At 35.0% G+C, this 22,355-nt stretch overlaps 1 protein-coding gene across 3 annotated transcripts in view; it reads right to left on the bottom strand.

Moving 5' to 3' along the window:
• Positions 1 to 22,355, bottom strand: part of npas1 (neuronal PAS domain protein 1) — a 50,600-nt gene that overhangs the window by 22,112 nt on the left and 6,133 nt on the right. For all 3 annotated transcript variants that reach the window (XM_058799109.1, XM_058799110.1, XM_058799111.1), the window contains 2 exons: positions 15,455 to 15,630; positions 11,273 to 11,511 (listed from right to left, as the gene is read on the bottom strand). In XM_058799109.1, coding sequence (XP_058655092.1) covers positions 11,273 to 11,511; positions 15,455 to 15,549 — 334 coding nt within the window. In that variant the 5' untranslated portion in view covers positions 15,550 to 15,630. The remainder of the gene's footprint in view (positions 1 to 11,272; positions 11,512 to 15,454; positions 15,631 to 22,355) is intronic.

Genomic DNA, 22,355 nt, shown 5'->3' with positions numbered 1-22,355 from the left:
GACAAAATACACAGCTTCAGGAAGAAGCATTTAGCGAGACATGAGACACAGAAATGAAAGGTATAGTTCACCTAAAAATGAAAATTCACCTTCATGTCAACCATTATGGTACACTTTAGCAGTATTTATTAGGGAAATAAAATATACTTTAAAAAAATATATACTCAAGTGTGACCCAAATGTTAATTAAAATGAAATGAAGACGTATTATAGCTTAAATTTATATCAAATGCAATTCGCTACCTCAGAGCACTTTTTTAGCCTGCTTTAGTAGGATTTAAGTACTTCTTAATATGTAATTATCATAATTCTGTTGAATCAGAAATATGGTTGAAGTGTACTGCATTTATGGTAAACTAAAATATACTTGTGTGTCATGAAGTTGTAATTATTTTTTTGTAAATAGTAATTATTAAAGTTGTAATAAAGTTGTAAATGTATTAAAAATGTATTAATTTAAAATGTAACACTAAAGTTACATAATTATAGCTGAGGACTTTACATGTGTTTTAGTATGTACTTTAAAGAAAAACTTTTAATTTGACATTATTTCAAAGTGCACTTTTTAAAGGGGTATTTAAGTGTGTTTAGAAACATAATCATGAAAGTGAACTCTCTTTTAGTACACTTAAGTGGCCTTTTATTTTATTAATATTATATTAACTGCAAGTACAGTTTTTAAATACTTAAAAGATTTGAAATGCACTACAAGTGCATGTTCATTACAATTAACAAAATTAAAAGCTATTATATGGTGTTGGAAAACATTTTTAGTGAAGAATGACTTAAATTTCATTCATACTAAGCGATCATATGGCTCTAGAAAAGAAAAAGAAAAAAAAATATATATATATAATGCAAGAGTCATATAGACCACTTTTATGACACTTTAATGGTGCTCTTTTGTCAGTTTTGGAGCTTAATTGTTCCCATTCATTTTCACTGAAAGGAAAATAGCAGTCAGGACAATTCGCAAAATATCTCCTTTTTAGTTCTACTGAAGAAAAAGTAAACAAGCTTGACATGAATGACATGAATGTGAATAAATGATGACAGAGTTATGTTTTTATATTTTTGGGAATCTGTTTGTTTGACATCAGAACACTGAAAATGTGTCCCTGCACCCAAACTGCACACCCCAAAACTCACTTTAAGAATGGGGTCCCCTCACAGGAATATCAATGAGTCTGTCCCATTCAGAGGCCTGAAAAGGGGGTTTGGCGCAGAGAGCGGGATCACTACTCAGAGCACACAGAGCAGTACACAGAGCACTGCTTGTTCGTCTTTGGGGGTCACATGCATGTTGACGATTGAATAGTTTAGCAACCCCCCTCATCCAAACACAGAGGGTCTTCCCACAGATTCTGTGAGCGATGCAGTCCAGCTATAGGGCAGGCCTGACAGGAGCCATACTGCCTGATGGATGGACAATGGTCAGCCCTCGTTTCCCAAAGTCAGCCGCTACAGCAGAGGCTAATGCGAAGTCGAACCGGGCCCAATAGGGCAGAGGGTGAGAATGATGGTGTTGTTTCTCAGCCTGGGGGTAAACATGATCTATCTGATATAGCAGATTAGTTAGTAGTGGATACTTAATGATCTGTCTTCTTCATGTGGATATTTTAATAATCACTTGTTTTGAAATCTACTAATATTTAACTCTTATCTATCTATCTATCTATCTATCTATCTATCTATCTATCTATCTATCTATCTATCTATCTATCTATCTATCTATCTATCTATCTATCCATCCATCCATCCATCCATCCATCCATCCATCCATCCATCCATCTATGTATCTACCTACCTAATAAAATAAAATATAAATATAAATTAAAATTTTAAATAAAATTCACATTACATCAATTAAATCTTGTAATTAATCTTAGAAGACCACAACATTGGTTAAGAAAAAAGTTTTAAATTTTTTTAAGCATATATGCACCGTTTTAGAAAAGTTTAATCTCATTTAGAAAGAAAAATCTTTAAAAACAATATTATTTTGCTTAATAAAAATCTTAAGAAAATAATACTTGTTTGCAAATTATATATTGAATTAAGCTTATCTTTTCTTATTGAATTTTTTATATATATATTTACATTTTTAATTATATATACACATATATATATATATATATATATTTATAAATACATACACACACACACACACACACACACATATATATATATATATATATATAAATACACACACACACACACACACATTATATATATATATATATATATATATATATATATATATATATATATATATATATAATTTTATATTTTTAGTTTTTAATTTTATATACACTTTAAATAAATAAACAAAGAAATATGCACCATTCAGCGCACCATTTATCTGATCTAGTTCTATTTTTATTTGATGAATGAACTAATTCCACCTTGACTTTTGGGTCAGCTTTGAGGGTCTCTGGGGCGCTGAATCACAATAAAGAATGAAATAACTAAAGTCATTTGACTTTCTTCTCCTCCACACCCAGCTCACTTTGACTCTCTTTCATTTCTTTCTTCGTTCTCTTTTCCTTCTCCCCCTCCTTCAAGCTGACAACCTTTTAACCAAGTTCGAAGGTTACTATGGTAACTGCAAGGTTGGTCTTTCATTCCGTGTTAGTTTGCTCAATCCAGTTGGCTGATGGGAATCGTAGGCCGATCGCCTAGCAACTTGTTTACAGGGCGGTGGATGTCGAGCGGCCCGCGCTCCCCCCACCTCTAACCTCACGCATGGAGACAGGAGGAATGACTCTCAGACAGACCAAAGCGTCTCCAGTCGCAATGTCCCTCTCCGCTGCAATTATCCTTTCACTCTGCCATCCCTCTCTCTCTCTCTCAGCTGTTACCTCTCTCCTAGCACGGTCGAACATAATTTGAGTGCAATTAACGTCCCTTAAAAGCCCTCAGTGCTTTAAATGCTTGAAAATAGGAGAGAGAGACAGACACAGAGAGCTGGCAGGAGGGAGAGTAAAAGAAACAAGTGAAAGGAGAAAGAGAAAGACAGTGTGAAAGTCAAAAACACAACAGTGTGGGACCTGGACAAAAGACAATGAGAGAAAATCTAAACTTATTCAAAATTCCCAAACTGTACGAACATAACAGCATTAATCCACGCTGACAGTATTTCATCTTTATAATTATAACAATAGCCGTATTTTTACAATCTGCAGCAATAAAACTCAACAATGTTAATGTCATTTTACACATTTTTGTAAATCATTTTATAAATCAAATCTTTGTCTCTTTTTTGTACAAAACATCCAAACATTATTAACATTTACGTGAAAGGCAATAAAAGAATTACAGGTACATTTATTTTTCTTATAGATTTTTTTGTTGTTGTTTTAATAATAAACCTGCTTAATTTATTTAAAATATTTATTTGAATATGTTTTTTTTTTTTTAATATGAGTATGATATATTTGAAGAATCTATTTTTTTATTTAAATGTATAGGCAAATTAATATTAAAAAAATTTTTTTTTTTATCTGAGTTTACTGATTTTGTTGTTGTTGTTGTTGTTGTTGTTTTAAGAATGAGCCTCACTATGTTTATTTAAAAATATATTATAATAGTTATATTTTAATAATATTAATATAATAATATAATATTAATAATTAATGAAAAAGATTAAAAATATTAATAATAGATTAGATAATAGTAATAATATAATATAATAAGATATTATAATAATTATATTTTACTGGAAAATAAAAATAATACAGGTTTGGAAAAATTTTCTAGAGAAAATTTTTGCAAAAATGTTGTGACAGCTTTCAATATAACTCAATAAATTGTGATATAATAAGACATGTTTTTAAAGAATTTAGTTAATTTTTATTTTTAACTCTTTTTTTCTTGTCTTAAGAATGAACTGATTAACATATTTAAAAAGATGGTATAATAAAATGTATGTATTTATTGTTATCACTAATAAAAGTAACCGCAAGCTGCATGGTATGAGTTATGATTGATGTCTGCAGAACAAACTGTTTTGGACGAGTTACACACCATATTTTAATACTGAAGGTTAAGAGGTCATTTAAGTCACTGACCCCAAATACGAGCAACAGTAATAGTGATGCTTGACTTACCAAATGCCTCTAACAAACTGTTCAAAAATTGTTTGGAACTGAAGCTGCTTGTTTTGTACTTGATCTGCTGATCCGCATGCACTGCGGGCTAATATATGTGCATGTATCCTTTTAAGGGCCATAGGTCTGACGGTTGGACATAAAAGGTTTAATCACCCCATTATCCATAAAGACTGTCATTCCCCGGCAGAGCCTGCCCAACTACACACTCGCACACACACACAACACATGCATACACCCAGCGCATAAAGAGAGATAAAATATCACTTTTTTTGTGTCACAGCCATTTTACTTTTCCTCTTGTCCCTCATCGTCCCTCCATTACTCCTCGGCTCGCCCTCCCCGTCTCTTTCCCTCTCTCTTCCTCCCTCTTTCACTCTCGCCCTGTGTGAAGGTCATGCAATTGATTTTCCTCTGTCTATTCATTTTTCAGTCCTGGTTTTGAAACGTGGGAAGCAGACAAAAGCCATACCACCCCCCCACCGGCGCACACAGCCGCCCCTCCCCCGCCTCACGCCGCTCCGCTCGCACCCGCCGTCTCCGTCCGGCCCGGCCTCACATTCCTGCAGTGCGGCTGGAGATACGCAACATGACCGTAACAGCCCAGTTCATTCCAGCAAACGTCAACACCAGGACACAATCACCGAACGCCTGTGGCACGACCTCCATTCGCTAAATGCGTTAAAATAGCACTGTACCATTTTTAAATTAAGCCAGTGCCATTTTTCAGCCAAAAAACAACTGCCTACATTTACTTTCTTTTCTGAAATGAGGAGGCATAGTCCTCAAAGCTATTTTTTTAACATACGTCAATTCATGTCCCAGTAACATTTGCTTGGTTAAATAAACATTACTTACACTATCAGAATGTTTTTTTGTTTTTTACATTAACGATGTATTCAATATTCTATTTGTTAAAGCCAAGTATGAATCGCATCAAGTTAGTGTTTTTTAAGCATTTTACATTTATTCCAAAATAATAACTCAAGGCAGTAACAATTCAAACAAATATATTTTATTTGTGAACTACTCTTTTCAATAGTTAACTTTTAACAATTTTTGAATTTTTCGAATCATCAGTCATCAAAGCTCTATAAATATAGGTCAAAGATGCAGAGATTTACTTTAAATTTCACCAAGCAGATACTCACTAAAAAGTCCCACAGATCAAGTTTTCAAGATATTTGAAGTATTATTTTGACGTGACAAATTGGTTCTATATAAAGCCCAGTACAAACTGTGCGATTTTGGCCACGATTTGGTCATCTGAGACAAATTTTGAAAATCCTAAAAGATTCCTATAATCCTAGGCTAAAATCTGTAGTCTTTGATTGCTGGTTTGACAAATTCACCAACAGCCGATTAATTGCCGCTGCAAACATATATTTAGCCTACCTCCGACGCAATTCTGGCAGTGTCAGAAGATTTGGCGCACAGTCCTGCAGTGTGACTTTTCCTACAACGAACGTCAAACTGTCTTCGTTTATCAAGATAAACCATGATCAGAATTAATGATTTCTAACCGCCATATACTTTGGCGCTCCCAGCCGCCGCTCACGGAATTCATATATGTTGACTTTGAATTTGAAGATCAGAGTAAATTTAACTTATTTTGTCTTCTGGGAAACATGTCTATCTAAACATAACTATCTTCTGTAGCCTCTGAAGGGCAGTACTAAATGAAAAATATGATATTTAGGCAAAATAAGAAAAATGTACACGTCTCCATTCTGTTCAAAAGTTTTCACCCCCGGCTTTTAATGCATGGTTTTTCCTTCTGGAGCATCAGTGAGTGTTTGAACCTTCTGTAACAGTTGCATATGAGTCGTAAAGGACTATTAAAAATCACACAGTGTGGCCCGGCTTAAGTGTGTGAGTTGTTTACTTACTTTTTTAATTAGTCTTCCAATTAATGCCATTATATTGTTCAATCAGACTGATTCATGAACGTGCAAGAACACAAGATTCTTGGCGGGATTTATTGCATGACCCAATCACAGCCGAACATAACCAGCCATATCCTCTCACGTGACTTTACCCCATTCATTCTCAATTACCCCCCACCAAAGCCACCGCATGCTTTATGAGGTCTACTAAAACCCAAAAGGCTCAGGAGAGGCGAGAAAGAAGCGGACATTAATATTAGCATTGTTTTATTTTTGTACTACAATTTTTTTTTCTCATCCAACATTTTGAGGAGGCAATGCCTCTGATATAAACCTAACTTTATTATTATTTTAATTTTATTTTCAAAACTAAAAAGCTGCTATATGGCTGCATCTTAAATCACATATATTTGGACATTAATATGGAACGTGATTAAACTGACCTGGAACTACCTGTGCAGTTCAATGAATTTAATCAACACCTGCTAGCCAATCAGAATCGAGTATTCAGACAGACCATGGCATAATATCAAATATTCAACTACTTCCATCTTGCCTCGTTCTCTTTCAATGTTAAACCCGATGCTTTGGGCTGGACTTGAACAGTAAACCCTGCCTACTTTGATTTGATTGGCCATCTCAATCATTTTGACACTGATGAGCGCTGAAAGACTGCTGAGGCAGACCTGCATAAAATGTAACTTTTAAACCTTTTTGCCATTCTACTCACAGAATGCTGCCTAATGGACTGCAGCAGAGAAGTGCAAGAATTTGTGCAAGAATTTGGCTATTTCTATAATTATTGAGGGACATTATTGGGCATTGTCCCCTCATTGTTTATGATGGTTATGGCCCTGCTGTGTAGTATGAATGTAATCTGGACATACTAACATCTGCCATGTTGTCATTGTCACGGGACCTAATAGCGTGAGCGTGTCGCTTTACTGCCATTCACAACTAATATTTCCAAAAGGCTCTGTTAATATTTCTTGTCTTGTCACATTCAATTATGAATTACATGAATCACCTGTATGAATCACAAAAAAGTCACATACCTTTATATTATTGTCTGTCGTTTAACAGAAAACCGTCAAGGTCAAATATTAAATGTTTAGCAACTTACCTCACACTCTTAATTTAAAAATGAAGTGTGCTGGAATTCACACTTGGCTTCTATGAAAACATTAAAGTCTGTCATCTTTGATTTGATTGGCCATTTCAATCATGTTGACATTGGCGTGCACTGTAAACAAATCATTCTAAATTGTTTTACATTTTGTCATCCTAAAAACAAACAAAGCACTACGTAATGGAGCGCAGCATCAAGAATGTGAAATATGAATATGAATGATTTTCCATCTAATATTAATATTTTACTTCAGCATTATTTCAATCAAGGGAAAAGCTCTTAATAGTTTTAGTAAACAATAACAACATTGCCCTGTATAGCACATCAGCCTGTACAGATTTTTATTAATATTATATATCTGTGGTTAATCATGAGTGTGACCTTTATACTATAGATGAATGTACAATATGTAGTTTCTAATATCACTACTTCTTCTAAAACAGAACTTTAGTCCCTGTATGATGGGTAATGTATGATAAAAGCATGGTTTGTCTTATTACAGCAATCTGTTGTAGATATTCTCAAGTGTGATGATCAGGATGTGAGACTCTCGTCTGTATCATATCATTCAGTTTTACACAGACACCTACATTCATCAACTCACAGTTGCCGTTTGAGTCTACTCACACATACACACCTATATCACAGTTTGGCCAGGTTCGCTTCCTCACAGGTATGTTTATCTACTACAGAAACACAAATACACACACACACATTCACACACCTAATTGTAGCTGAGTTGTTTCCCCTCAGTAATAATAGCAATTAGACAACCCTTGTAATTATGCTCTCCTCGTTATACAGTTAATTTCTATAATTACAAATCACACAGATAATTTCTTCTACCCTTTGTGTGGTTTTTCTTCTGTCCTGTTATACTATGCATTTGGTTGAGGGGGTGTGTGAGAGACAATAGCTCTGTTCCAAAACCTAGTGAGCTGCCTAAATAGACAGCATTTTAAGACATCATAAAAGTGCTCTTGACAAAAAGGCTGTTCAGATAATTATCCTGCCTTCTAAGATACTTTCTTAACAGCCAAATTATATGGCAGCATCACATTCATCCCAAAGTAAGGCAATCCCAGAATGCACTGCAATATGCTTCATGCAAACATTAAATTTAAGTGACCGAGTTGAGAAATATGCCTGTTAATAGCCTATAATAATGAAAAATAGATTAATTTATCCAGAATTTGAGTGAGTATTTGAGTATTGTGTTTATGTTCATAATACTTGAGTATGTTTATGCGAGAACGGCATTGTTAGCTTAGCAACATGCTAATGTCAAACTCTGTAGGAAGTATTGTGTCCTGTGCGCTTCTCATGAGGGTCGATCGAGCTCTGTTTGTGTGTCACATACAGTAAGTTTCTGTCTACATAGGGTACAGTGTTGGGGAGAAACTAAATGCAACGATGCTAAATCATTAGCATAACAGTAGCTGACTTATTTGGTTCATTCAGTGATTCATTTAAATGAACAATTTATTTAGTCCCTTCGACATCTTTATATAAAATATTTATTTAAATGATGCTGTTTATTACTATATAAACACCATTTAATATTTACCATTCAAAAGTATGGGATCAGCAAGATTTTATAATGCTTTTAAAAGAAACATGGTATGCTCACACAAAAATGGCTGCATTTATCTGATCAAAAATACAGTAAAAACTGTAATATTATCAAACATTATTACCATTTAAAAAAAGCTGTCGTCTATTTTAGTATATTTTAAAATTTTAATTATTCCTGTGATGCAAAGCTGAAATTTTTCCCATCTTCAGTGTCACATGATCCTTCAGAAATCATTATAAGAAGCTGATCTGCTGCTAAAACAGTTGTGCTGCTCAATATTGTTTCAAGATTCTTTGATGAATAGAAAAAAAACTGTTTTTATTTGAAACAGAAATCCATTTTAATTGTCTTTACTCTCATGTTTGATCAATTTAATGCAGCCTTTCTAAATACAAGCATTAATTTCTTACTCCAAACTTTTAAACGGTTGTGTACTTTTCATATTAATTACCACACAAATTCAGATAAACAATGCTAACTGTAAAAATAAAACACTGCAACCCCCAAATACTCCAAATATAAAAGTGTTTGATTATATATTAAAACATAATCAGTTGATATATTTTATATACAATATATTTTTATATATATTTAGCTATCAGTGTAGATACTTCATTTTTAAACAGCTAGATTGACCGCCAAACGCTTCTAGTAAGTCATAGCAGACAGCAAGACAGCTCACCAGGCTTTGAAACAGAATATAGAGACCGACAGACAAAAACCGCGAGCAGAAAAAGAGACATTCGCCCAGGTATTTTAACAGGACTGAATGGCTTTGATGCAGCAGGTATAATGAGGCTCGCAGGTGGGCTACAAAAGGACCATCTCTCAGAAACAGACTTCCTTGGTCTGGCCACTTGTTAACAAGCTTCAGCGCAGACTCTGGCTCTTTTGTTAGTCCCCGCCGGCTTCTACACACGGGCAGCGGCTAATTGGCTGTTAGATCTATTGTTCACTTCACAATTGAGATGAACCTATCAGAGGATGTAATGAATGACGGAGCGTATTTGAGAAGCCAAATGACCCTGCTCTCAAATTAAACTCAAATGACAGAGACCCCTCTGAAAAGAGACATAAGAAAGGAATATGTATCCAGACGATGGCTTTGACAGCAGATTCTTCTCCTGCAATCTGTATACAGTCTGTATGCTGCAATAAGTTGGTAGTGAACTAGCAAATGCATTATTTCAGATGAGCCGTGTTTAACTCCGCATGACTGCAAGTGATTACTCCTGTGGCGCAATCTCAATTACTTTTCTGAGAGTGTGTGTGTCAGTCTGTGTGTGCATGTGTAAGCACTCTCTCTCTCTTCTCTGGCAATTTTCGACGTGAGAGTATCCCAAGCGACGTACGCAAGCGACCTATAAGACAATAATAGCCTATTCCATTTAAATTCATAATTTAAATTAATAACGCATTTGTATTCATCGACAGGCCGCCACTGTCATGTTCGGATTGAGTTTCGACGTCAGGATTGATGCTGTCGATGAAAGCCTAGTATAAATCTGCCTCAAAATATGAGATGTAGTGAAGGATCTCACAATTTCCATCGCTCAACTTCTTTCCTGTGTACTCAGAGTATCTTCAAAATATGGACAATAGGGCTTGCTCTTTCAAATGTTATAAAAAGGAAAACGCCTTTTTATGAAGAAATATTTAAAGATAACCAAAAATATTTTCTTTATATTTATGTTCAATTTATTTTCAGTTTATAATTTTTGTCATATAAGTTTAACAACTACAAACTACAATAGTTGCCACTACTGACAGATTATTTTGTCTACATGTATTACTGTTTATTATTTTTATTTTATGTTTTTTTATTTATTTATTAATTAATTCATATTTATTTTTATTAAATTTTTTAATGTTTACAGTAACTGCTAAAAATATATTTGTCCAAAATTTCGGTAAAAGGGCTGCAAAAATGTAAACTTATATAAATGAATTAGAAATAATAAATTATCAGAAAAAAACTTATATGATACAAATTATTCATTGATAAAATTACATTACATATAAATTAAAGAAGACCATTTTTGGTCATTTTTTTCAATACTGCAATACTGAATCAATCATTAACATGTGTTTTCATAATGTCATAATTAAAAAATATCACCTGATTATGAAGTAATATAAAAAATGAAGAAAAAATGCAACTACTGGAAGATTAATTTTGCCTACATGTATTACTTTTTTATTATTATTATTTCATTTATTTTTTATTTGGACTTTTTTTAATTTAATGTTTATATATAGACTAAAACTTATATGCCCTAAATTTTGTTAACAGGTTTGCAAAAAATTGAACCGTATAGAAAATAAAACAGCATACATAATATTCAGTTTGACCTCTTAGGTTTGGCGACAAACATTTTCTGAAGTTTAAGGTTATTAAAGAGTTTCTGACCTACTTTGATCCCCATTTTGCGGTAAGTTGTGGCTATTTTGCATTTTTATTCAATTTTTGTGTAAAAATATCTAGTTTGTCCATCCAATCTACTCTCTTTCAGATAGTAGGTAAATGCCACTCCACTCACAGCCATTCTCTGGGTGTACTGAGCACACTTACCCTTGTTGCAGTTGTTCTCTCCCTCCATTAGAGGGCTCCAGGGTGGGTCTCCCTGGCTGGCAAAGTGTCTCATGTGCAGGTAACTGATGGTGAGGCGGATGATGGAGGCCTTGTCCAGCTGGCTGGTAATTGCCCCGGGGAGGGGAAGCATCTTTGCCAGCTCGAAGAACTCAAAGTTCTCCTTACCCCGCCGAGAACGAGCTGCATTGCGCGATTTCTCCTTCCTCAAGTTCTGCAAGCTGGGGAAAAATAAGACAGGATAGAAAAGAAGAGGATAGAAGGAGAAATGATGACGGTGATTAGACAGTGATACATACAGTGTACAGGGTAGTCAATGCAAGTTAGTGCTATTCAATTATTCACTGATGTTTTTTTTTTTTTTTTTTCGCAACATAAAGGGTGTGATTTGGCTGCAGGCATGAAACTTTTTTTTTTTTTTGGAAAATTAAACATTACTCTAAAATAGGCAAAAAGAAGGAAAGAAATATATATATATATATATATATATATATATATATATATATATATATATATATATATATATATACACACACACACATACATATATAATTTCAGAAGATGTTTTATATAATTTTTAAATATTTATTTGGCCAATAATTTAATCTTGTATTTATTATGATGATATATGACACTATTTTTTTCTCACACAATACAAGTCTTTTAAAACAGGAAAACATGCAATTGCTTTTCATAGTTTAGGAATGGGGTTCCTTGAAAAGGATTTTTATATTTGGGAGTCCTTTGCATCAAAAACTAAAAAATACCTAAAACTTTTTTTAAAAATTCACTAATTTCTTATTTTACGTATGTCATTTCAAATTGCCAATTCTCGTTCAAAAAGAATTGGTTTCAATTCACATTGAAAATAACTGGTGTCAGTGTGAACACTCTATAAGGCTTATAAATTATGTCATACATTTCAAGTTTTTGTCAATAATTTTTTTTATATATAAAAAAGTATTAAAACGTTTTACTTTTAACCGATATTACTCTTCAAAATTCCATCCATATTCTCCAAAAGTTACTACAAGATGCCTTTAATTAGTTTAATGTTGCGATGAAACAGACATAGTGACAGATATTTTCTTTTGTATTGTGACACAGATCCAATATTACTTATCAAAAAAAAAAAAAAAAAGCAGGACATGGACATTCATTGGTTGTTGATTGAATAAGGGAAGATCGAAATGCAAGCTTGCAGTTGATCGTAAGAAAGGGGCGGGTTTTGATTGGATGAAATGATTGGAGAAGTCCTGCATCCATCACAAGAGAGAAGTCTGTTGTTTCACCAGAAGATCAAGTTATGACATTGTGAAAGGATCAAAAAAATATTTTATACAATGAAAAATATGCAGGAATAAATGATTCACCATCAGATCAAAAACATGCATTTAGAAAATAGGGTGAGTTTTCATTTCATGAGGACATTTTCAGCAGAGCCCTCACTGGAGATCGACAATAAGTGACAAGCTGTCTCTCTGGATCTCTTTCGATCCCATCAGACTTTTTCCAAGCGTCTCGCAGCGTGATAGCTGACCTGTGATCAGGTTCACTGTACAGCCGGTGGGAGGTCTGATCTTACATCAGAAGCCCTGCACCAGCGTCCAGCCCCAAACCAATGGCTGCGTTTCTTTCCCAGGCTCCCTCCTGGCTGGTGAGCCCCAGTCTTGATTGAGGGATCAATGGAGGGAGGGGTCGTCTCGGAGGCAGGCCCAGGTAGCTGTCGCTCTGATTGGATATCGACTCGCTCTCAATGGGGCCTGAGTGGAGGAATTATGTTGTCACGGCGACTCTACAATTTGTGACTGCGCTCCGAGACGGAGCCGAACGCGCCTCTCTCGCTCTCTTTCTCTGTCTGTGACATTGATTCTCATTCATCCTGCAGATGCAGGGCAGTATGAGCACGGGAGGGAGGGACGGCATGGAAAAATGTGTGTGTGTGTGTGAAGAGGGGGATCCACAGAATAAAAGGGAACTGCCAAAGAGCACACACAAAAGAGTCAGTTCCTCAAATTGAAAAGGGACTAATTTATTTGTTTAGACAAGACTGTGTTGTTTTTTAAAGGACGGAGTGTGTAAATCAGCAGATGTATGTGTATGTGAATCAGCGTTTTAATGACAGTTTATGTGCGTGTTTGTCTATATCAGGGTTTCCCAAACGTGGGTTTGTGAGTTGATGAAAAGCTCAAATTAATTGTATCCAATGTAAAATAAAATAAAATAAATGAGGGTTCAAGATGATCGTGATCAATCTTAGTGTGATTATTAAATCAAAGGCTGTGATTTGATTAAATATCTCTGATGCACCGCATGTTTCATAATGAAGTATGCGAGTAGCTCGTTTTTCCTCATCGTCTGAGAACTTGATGGTTCACATAGTTTAACATGCATTTGGGAACGCAGATTTGCTTGGTTTATACATTCACATTATAATGCATCTCAGCAGTATTCTGACAAATTAAAAGGTTAAGGACTTATTAATATTTAAAGTCCAGTTTGAAAGTTTGAAAGTGAATTTAAGACAAATATAAGTATTGTAACTTTAGTTCAACAAAAGTATTATAATAATCAAATAATAATTTTTACTTTGTCATTTACAGCAGTAATATATTTATATCTTCACTTTTGTAATTACAGTTAAAATAATAAATAATAATAATAGTACTTATTATTGTCATTTTTATTTTAAGATTATTAATTATTATTATTAAGAATTATTTCTTTGTATTTGATTGGGTTGCTAAAACTCCAGTATGACTGAGACACAATCACAACTAAAAGGATCGAGTCTACTAAGTCCAGCAAAAAAAAGTCTAAATAAAATGGTTACAAATATATATACTTTCATGTCATGTGACCAGTAACTGACCGTGAACATGAGAATGTGTCCTAGAATTATTGAAATATTATTGAAGTCTCAGGGGGTACGTCACATAACGTTTAAATGTTCGGTTGACAGAAATGTTTGGGAACCCCTGGTCTATATCACTGTATTGTATGTGTCTTGGTAGATCAGTGTTTTGGTCCTGTGAGATTTCTCCATGTGTAAACAGCATTGTTCAAGTAGAAAAGTCTCCAAGAACATCTCATCGCTGTACTAAGACGACCCTGGAGGGTTCAATCAATACGGACCCATTGATTCTGTTTAGTTTTATATCCTCCACAGCTGAGCAGACATTAATAATTCTACTAAAACTTAGTTAATCTCCTGCTAATGGATCCAAATCAAGGGCTTACACTGAGCTATGGCAGGAGCGAAAGCTCGAAAGAGAAATGGAATTGTTAGCTGTGTGTTTGGGAAGATTCTTCATTTGATGCATCAAGGTGTGTGTGTGTGTATGTGTATGTGGCCCCATTATGGAAAACACGCATGTCACAAAATTTGGAAAAGAAAAATCAGAAGTAGCGCTGTTCACTTAATCAAATCACGACATGGACTAGTGTCTGTGAATTTAAAGTGCAAAAAGACTGCTATTTAAATACGAAGTCTGCTAGTTCTGTGTGTCTCTGTTTGAATGAGTGCTGGATTTTCATCTACTACAAAGGCATGTGTCATGCTAGTACTGTTTTCAGCGTTTGCCGTCTGACATGAACTTCATCTCCAGAGCTGCTGTGACAGTCCTGTCCACCTCAGGCACCTCTCCATTTCATTTGAGAAAACTATCATCATCATCATATCATAAATATACACAGAAAATGAAAGGTCTTTATAACAACTTATCAAAATAAAAGTTTGGTTTAACATGGAAGAAATTGTGACGAAGAAATATAGAATGTACTTCTCAAAGTAATAATGATAATAATAATGATAATTAAATTATTAAAACTTTATTTTTAAGGAATTTTAAACTATTTTCTTCTATGTTTAAATTTTAACATTAAACATTTGTTTTATAGTTTTATGAATTTAATTAAACAATTAAGGAATCCAAAAAAAAAATCTGAAATTCTAACTTTAAATAAATTGTTTTCAATTAATTAGACATGCTTCTGATTACTAAAATTTCATTTAACCATGAAAAAAGAATGAACAAAAATTGAAATAAGAAAAAAACAGAATCCCCCAAAAATAAACAAATAAAACAGAACAAAAATGAATTTGGGAAAGAAAATGAAATGTATTTGATGTGTTTGTTTGTGTGAAGGTGTGTTTTTCCTCACCAGGGTAAGGTGGGTGGTTTGGCGAGGAGCCCCTGTAGGAAGTCCCACTCCACACTCACACACTTCCCCTCGCTGACGAACGGCATGGCCGCCATCACGCCCCCTATGGGCCGCCACCTCTAACTCAGGCTGTGATTGGCCGAGGCTATGTCAGTCCGAGACCCCCAACAGAAGAGCTGAAAGACAACAGAACAGGAGGAAGAGACAAATGAGTATTGAAATAAACTACTGTGATGTGAACTAGATTTTTACATTTTCAGATGTAAAATTGTAGCCTGACTACGTCAGACTTCGTACTTCCGCTCAATTTCATTTCGCTTCTGTACTCAGTCTGATATAGCAAACCATCTCCCAGTTTATCTCCGGCTCCGCAGCAGCCGGGCCAACCAACGAACAGAGGGCGGGCTGAGAGCCGTGACGTAGACGCTAAGCGCCAAATTTAAGATTGTAGTTTAGGTGAGGGAAATCTAAAACGACAGCGGACATGGAGACACGGGATGCTATTCAGTCTGTTGTGGAGAATATTCCCGGCATTTGCCAACTGAAGCCCAAACAAGAAGAGTGTTTGGTTCACATTTTGAATGGAGGTGATGTTGTGGCCCTACTCCCGACAGGTTTGTAGGCCTGTTACGAGAAACCGGGGAGGCCAAAGTTCGGCAACGCGATAATTGTGGATGCGTAGATTTACTTCACATAATCTGCAAAAGTCGTTCACAGCCATCTTCATTACGGTATTTCGCTCGATGGTTTTGTTTTCGCCGCATACCTGTGTTTATAGCAGAAGTTCGAGGCGGCTGAGCCGGCGAATAACATACGTCATAACCAAATGTTATGTGATTGGCTTACGGGTACAAGCGCCCGCCCACGAGAAAGTAAACGCTTGTCAATTATGCCCTTCCAGACTCTGTCTACGAAGCAAAGCGAAGTAGCAGAGTTTGGTATTACCCAGCTAGTAAAATTGTGTGGTTTTTAGCATATTCATATGCAGTTGCTTGGGTAATCTGGGTGGCAGATCAGCTGCGCAAGTCGGCACAGACCACAAAACAAGTCGAGTCAGAGTTAAGACTGAATCCAAATGCTCAGTAGTCTTGGAGAACAACCCCGAAGAGTCCATTAGTTTGGTCTTGAGTACTACAAAACTGAATAGTAGTAGGCCTATTACTTGCTTTAACAAACAACACTGATAAATTCATGTAACCACTAATAATTTACTGATTTAATTTTCCATAAACCACACAAATTACATTTACCTAAGTTCTGGAAGAATAGCAAACACTGTTTACTATTATCCTAATATATGCATGCATAGTATTAGCCTACAGTACATGAGATATTTGTGCAATATATCACAAGCACAAGTCACTTACTTTTTAAAGACAGTATTGTCAGTTACTTCAGTTCAGTTGTGAATGAATCTGTTGAACGATTCAATGACTCATAAATACAGCCAAACTTGTCAGTGTTTTGGAACAAATCGGTTGATTGAATTATTTAATGACTCACTAATAATAAAATAAATAAATAAATAAATAAATAAAACTTTGCTTTCTGAATCTGTCACTGTTTTCGAAGTCAACTTGTTCGTTCTTGACATTCAGTGATTCTGAATGCACTGGTTTAAAGAACAATTCAATGACTCACTCATAATGACTCCAAATTTCCATTTCCGACCCCACTTGTCATGAAGCATAACGGAAGTAAAACAGTATTTACATGTTTTCAAAAAAAAATAACTTTTCGATTTTAATATATTGTGATGGTGTTTATCAAATAATACTAAATACAAGAGTACACAAGAGAGCCAGTCCCAGATTCTTCCTCTGCTATTCACTGTTGCTTCAAAAGATCTGTTCTGAGTGTTTTATAGTTAACATTTTGTGACGATACAAGCTACTGAGATTTTCTATATAGAATATTTCACCCTATGTGAGTATACTGTATGTATCAACCTGGTCTCATGGCATAAACTTGCCTGGGGGCACTTTTTAGCGAGACCGTTTTTACGTACCTTACTGCACGTTTCGCCGCGGTTTCAAAGAGAAATATCCACTGAGTCGCGCTAAAACATGGGTTCAATACGGAAACCCTGGCATGTTTTTATTACGTTGATATAGGTACTGCTGTGTTTTTATTATGTTGCTTCAGGTAAGTATTGCTGCGGTTCAGAATTCAAATATCCGGGGACCGTTGCTAAAATTTAATGCTCTATCATGTTGGAAATATGCCCTACACCTAACCCAACCCTAAACCTACCTGATAGTGTTGACAAATGCAAAACTGATATAAAAATGCATTTGTTGATGCAACCATGCTATTTGAACTTTCCTATATGCAGATTTGATCTGTTGTTGAACCGTAGTTACACAGGATTCGAACCGGAGCTCCTCACCTCCACGTCTCCGTACTCCGAGAGCTACCGAACAAACCTACCATCTATGAAAACCCGTAGATATGAAGCTGGATATGCGTGATGCTAACGTTCAAAAGCATCAGTTTTATATATATTAATATTAATATTGTTTTGAAGTCATAACATAATATTCTTCAAGTAATTGTGCGAAAATTACGCTTTATTAATCGAAACTCTGTAAATTTGTGTGAAAAGGAATTAAAGGCATCAGAGTTTTACTGCCTCTAGTGTTCATTTTTTTGAAAACTGCAGTGAAATGTACTTATTGGTATGTATTTCGCGTCTCACTAAAAAGTGCGCTCAGGTACGTTTATGCCATGAGACCAGGTAGGTATGAATACTAATAAAGTTGGACGTGCAGTTGTGAAGAAATAATCAGGCAGTTGAGATTTGCTAAATATTTTGTTGGTGTGAGGATATAATGTATATGCAACTTTATATTTAAAGCTGTGGTTGGCAACTTCAAACATAAAGCTGCTTATATTTTGTAGCAATATAAACAATCATGCAGCTGAGATCTGCTATATAGTATATATTGTATTACGTGAGGTATATATTGTATTACTGGGCTTATGGATGCACAGCAAATTCCAAATAGCAAACAATCACACACACACACAAACAGGCTCCAATTCCATGAGTTTCCAGGGCTGTTTGGCCGCAGTGCTCATCCTGGCTCTATCTCTATGACATTTAAAGGGCCAGCGTGCCCTCCAGCAGCGTGATGCCATACCCACAGGCGTGAGATGCCCGCTGGCCAGCTCTGGGTAAATCACAACACAGTCATACTGGCTACATGCCACAGCCCTACACTACCCCTTTGACCTGACCTGGCACAGTACACACACACACACACACAAGCACAACATCAGCGGATTCATCATATGGGTCGATGCCACCTCTGACACAACATGAACTTGTATAAAGCCCTGTTAATTTCAGGTGAGCCCAAGACAAGCACTATAACATCATCATGGCTCACAACAGCTTAGCATGAGCTGCAGAGACTGTATGAGATATGCTTTTATCTGCTGGTTAGAGTAATACAACACTTTGACCCTGTTCTGTTGCACAGAAGAGAATTTTAATACAATGAAAAATATAGGTGTAGGATCAATTTTAAATGTGTAATTATGAAGCAGAACGAGTCAGACAGTGTTTTCTTATAAATCATACTCCAATAATATTTGCTACTTTTTTTGCAGTTTATGAGATATCTTTAATATCTCAATTGTTTTTCTAAAATGAAAAAGTGCACGGAGAGCAAACGGAGAAATCTCCCGCTTCTCAGATTGTTTTTCTATAGATCCATTCGATATGTCTATGCTACACTGAAAACAACGTGGAGCGATTTTTGAAACAATGAAAAAAATTAGAAAAAATAAAAAAATTCACTCATAAACTACTAGTACATTTTACAAACAATTACAAAGAAACACTGAATTAAACATGAAATTTTGAAGTAGTAAAATTTAAATATAGTATTTTTGTGTAAAACATACTCTAATAACCTTTGTTCAAATCACTATTACAGAGTATGATATCTCTTTAATATCTAAATTGTTTCACAGCAATGAGATTCAATGGAGAGCAAACGAAGAAGTTTAATGCTTCTCAGATTGTTCTTCTAGAAACAGATCTAATCGATATGTCTCTTCTATACTGAAAACAATCTGGAACAATGTTTGAAAATTTTGAAACAATTATCACTCACATTTAAATTTCGCAAATAATTACAAAGAAACATACTAAAATAAATATGAAACTTTTTAAGTAGAAACATTTTCTTGTAAAACTCTCCAATAACATTTCAACTATTTCAATATAAAACTGACCTGAGCAAAATTATCTGAACTTTACATTCCACATTCATTTACAGCTCTTAAGAGAAACATTTGAGACAAAGTTAAAGCCTAAATGAAGCACGAGAACACTAAATTGGTGATATGAAACAACACTCTCACAAAATTCAGCACATATAAAAGATTAGAAGAACACATGGACAAACAAAACACGTCTACATGTGAAGGAGCACAATTAGCATTAGCAACTGTACCACACACACACATACTGATTCCTGCTCTTTAGCCTATCATGCCTCATCTAATCGCGTGCAGGATCTCGCTCGGCATCCTCACTATCTCTGCAGACATAATGGAGGTCCTGTCCAGCGTAATTGTTCAATTAACTCTGTAACCTTGATGCAAGGTGTGCAAGCATTCATGCCCTTCGTAAACGGACAATGGCGTCGTAGAAGGTCACGGTCTGTTGTGAAAGTCAACTATAAAGTAAAGAACACCACATCTACCGGACTGAGCCCGAGTGGCGGTGTCCTTCACTGAAGGACTGGACATTTACAGGAAATTAACATTTGGCAGAGCTAGAGCTGCTTCATATATTTGCGAGAGCACTTGGTCAATCAATACACTGCATCAATCGTACAATGAAGTTGATTGTGATGTAGCCAAGTAGGATATGTTCCTGGATAAACATCTTTTGCTGGTCTTGTTAAAAGACATGAATTAATTAATTTCCATTTTATATGTTTTTAACATTTTTAGGCATTAATCATTTGCTTTGTTATGTCTAAAACTCACTGGAATTGCACATTGTGCCTTGAAAGCTAGTCTAAAAACTGTTTGTTATAGCTCAAACAGTGCAGCCTACTGTATATGCTCTTAATAAGCCTAAGTTGCATTAGCCAAAAAAAAAAAAAAAAAAAAAAGGATGAATAGAAGGCAATGCATGTCTTTCAAACCTTTATGACTTACTTTACTTGGAACATAAAGGTTTTTTTTTTTTGGACTGAATTGACTTTCATTTTATGAAAAAAAAAAAAAAAAATCTGCAGAAGTAAGAAAATCATTCAGGTTTGGAACAGTTATTTTAGTACTACTTGCATACCCTGTAAAAATCATTTTGAAATTTGGTTATTTCAATGACATTTTGCATAAATATTTTGAAAAAGTCCAGTTTCTGAATTTGTTCATTGCAGTTTTCATTATCTCAACTAGCATTTAAGTTGACTCTTGTTAAGTTGAACAGAAGATGTTCGTCAGCCATCTTTGTAATTTCTCCACAAAGGTTCTCAGATTGTTCTTCAATATGTCTCCTCTACACTGAAAACTATTTGGAACATTTCTTGAAATAATTTTGAAACAACCATTTTGAAAGAATAGTATTTTCTTAAACATACTCCAATAACCCTTGTTCAAATAATTTTCTGAATCTGAAGATCTCAAGACTGTCATGGACAAAAGACATCCATCAGCCGTTGTGGTGAGCCTCACGGCAAAAGTTGAACATTTTCTCAACAAATTTGTTTTAAAACTTGTAAGAATCCTGAAAAATCGAGTTTGTTTTTGTGTGTATGAATGTGTGTTTTTTATGAAAAGTACAAATAAGGTTTAAAGCATTGTATTTTCTATAGTTATAGTTTCTTTTTCCAATCAGTTTCTATAACATGCATGCCAGTTTTAGTATAGCGGTATTCTCAAGATTTAAAGATCCATAGTATTTTTCCAATTAAATATTATAAGCAACATTCTCCCATGCAGTACTGAGCTAAACTCCTTTGGGGAAGGATAAAATGACATTTTGGCAAACTATTTGAGCCCAATGCTGCATTAGACACCGTTCAACTTCTATAACTTGACAGTGTCTCATAATCCCAAAGACCTCCATCAAATACATATGTGTGTGTATACATAGCAACAATTAAAATTAGGAAAAAAACATAAGTATATTATAGTATGTATTATTAATTTTAATTAGCTTTTATTTATATATTTTTTAGTTTTAATCTCAGTTTGTTTTAGTAATGTTGGTAGTTGTTGTTTTTTTTCCTGTTTTTCCAATTCGCGTACTTCAACTTATTTCAATTATTTGCCAGGGCAACATTTCTAATTTACTGCAAGTTTACGTTTTTCATCTAATATTTATATACTCATCTAAAATTTTTATTTCAACTACCAATTTTTTATTTTATTTTTTAAATAAAACAAAGTGTTAGTTCATGGTAACAACACTGGCTTGGGACCACATAAGGATGAGTAAAGTTGACACATTATTAATGTTTTAACACTTATGCTGTTCCAATAGCAACGAGGCTGTCGATGCTAACCGCAGCACATATGAATTGTGTATGGCTTGTATGCGGTGTTATTTGGCTCAGGCCGGGGTACGGGAGCAAACCAAGCCTGGGTGCATGTTTGGCGAGCCTGTGGCTGTTTGTTTTCAGAGGGGATCGTTAATTAGGGCCTCCAGCTGTCAGAGGTTCGTTAGTGCGCTCCGCCCCTCCCTATGGAGCTGCCAAATGGGGAAAATGAACACATTTAAGCCAATCTGCACGGAGACAATATACCACGTCTATTACCAACTCTCTTTCACACACACACAAACTCCCTCTCTTTTCTTTCTCGCACAACATTTATTGGTCCCACATTTCCAGGCCAGATATAACACTGCCATTCCGTTTTTAAATGTCACATG

This window comes from Onychostoma macrolepis, chromosome 15 (assembly GCF_012432095.1).
Source record: "Onychostoma macrolepis isolate SWU-2019 chromosome 15, ASM1243209v1, whole genome shotgun sequence".
NCBI lineage: Eukaryota > Metazoa > Chordata > Actinopteri > Cypriniformes > Cyprinidae > Onychostoma > Onychostoma macrolepis.
This window is presented reverse-complemented; position numbering and strand designations above follow the sequence as displayed.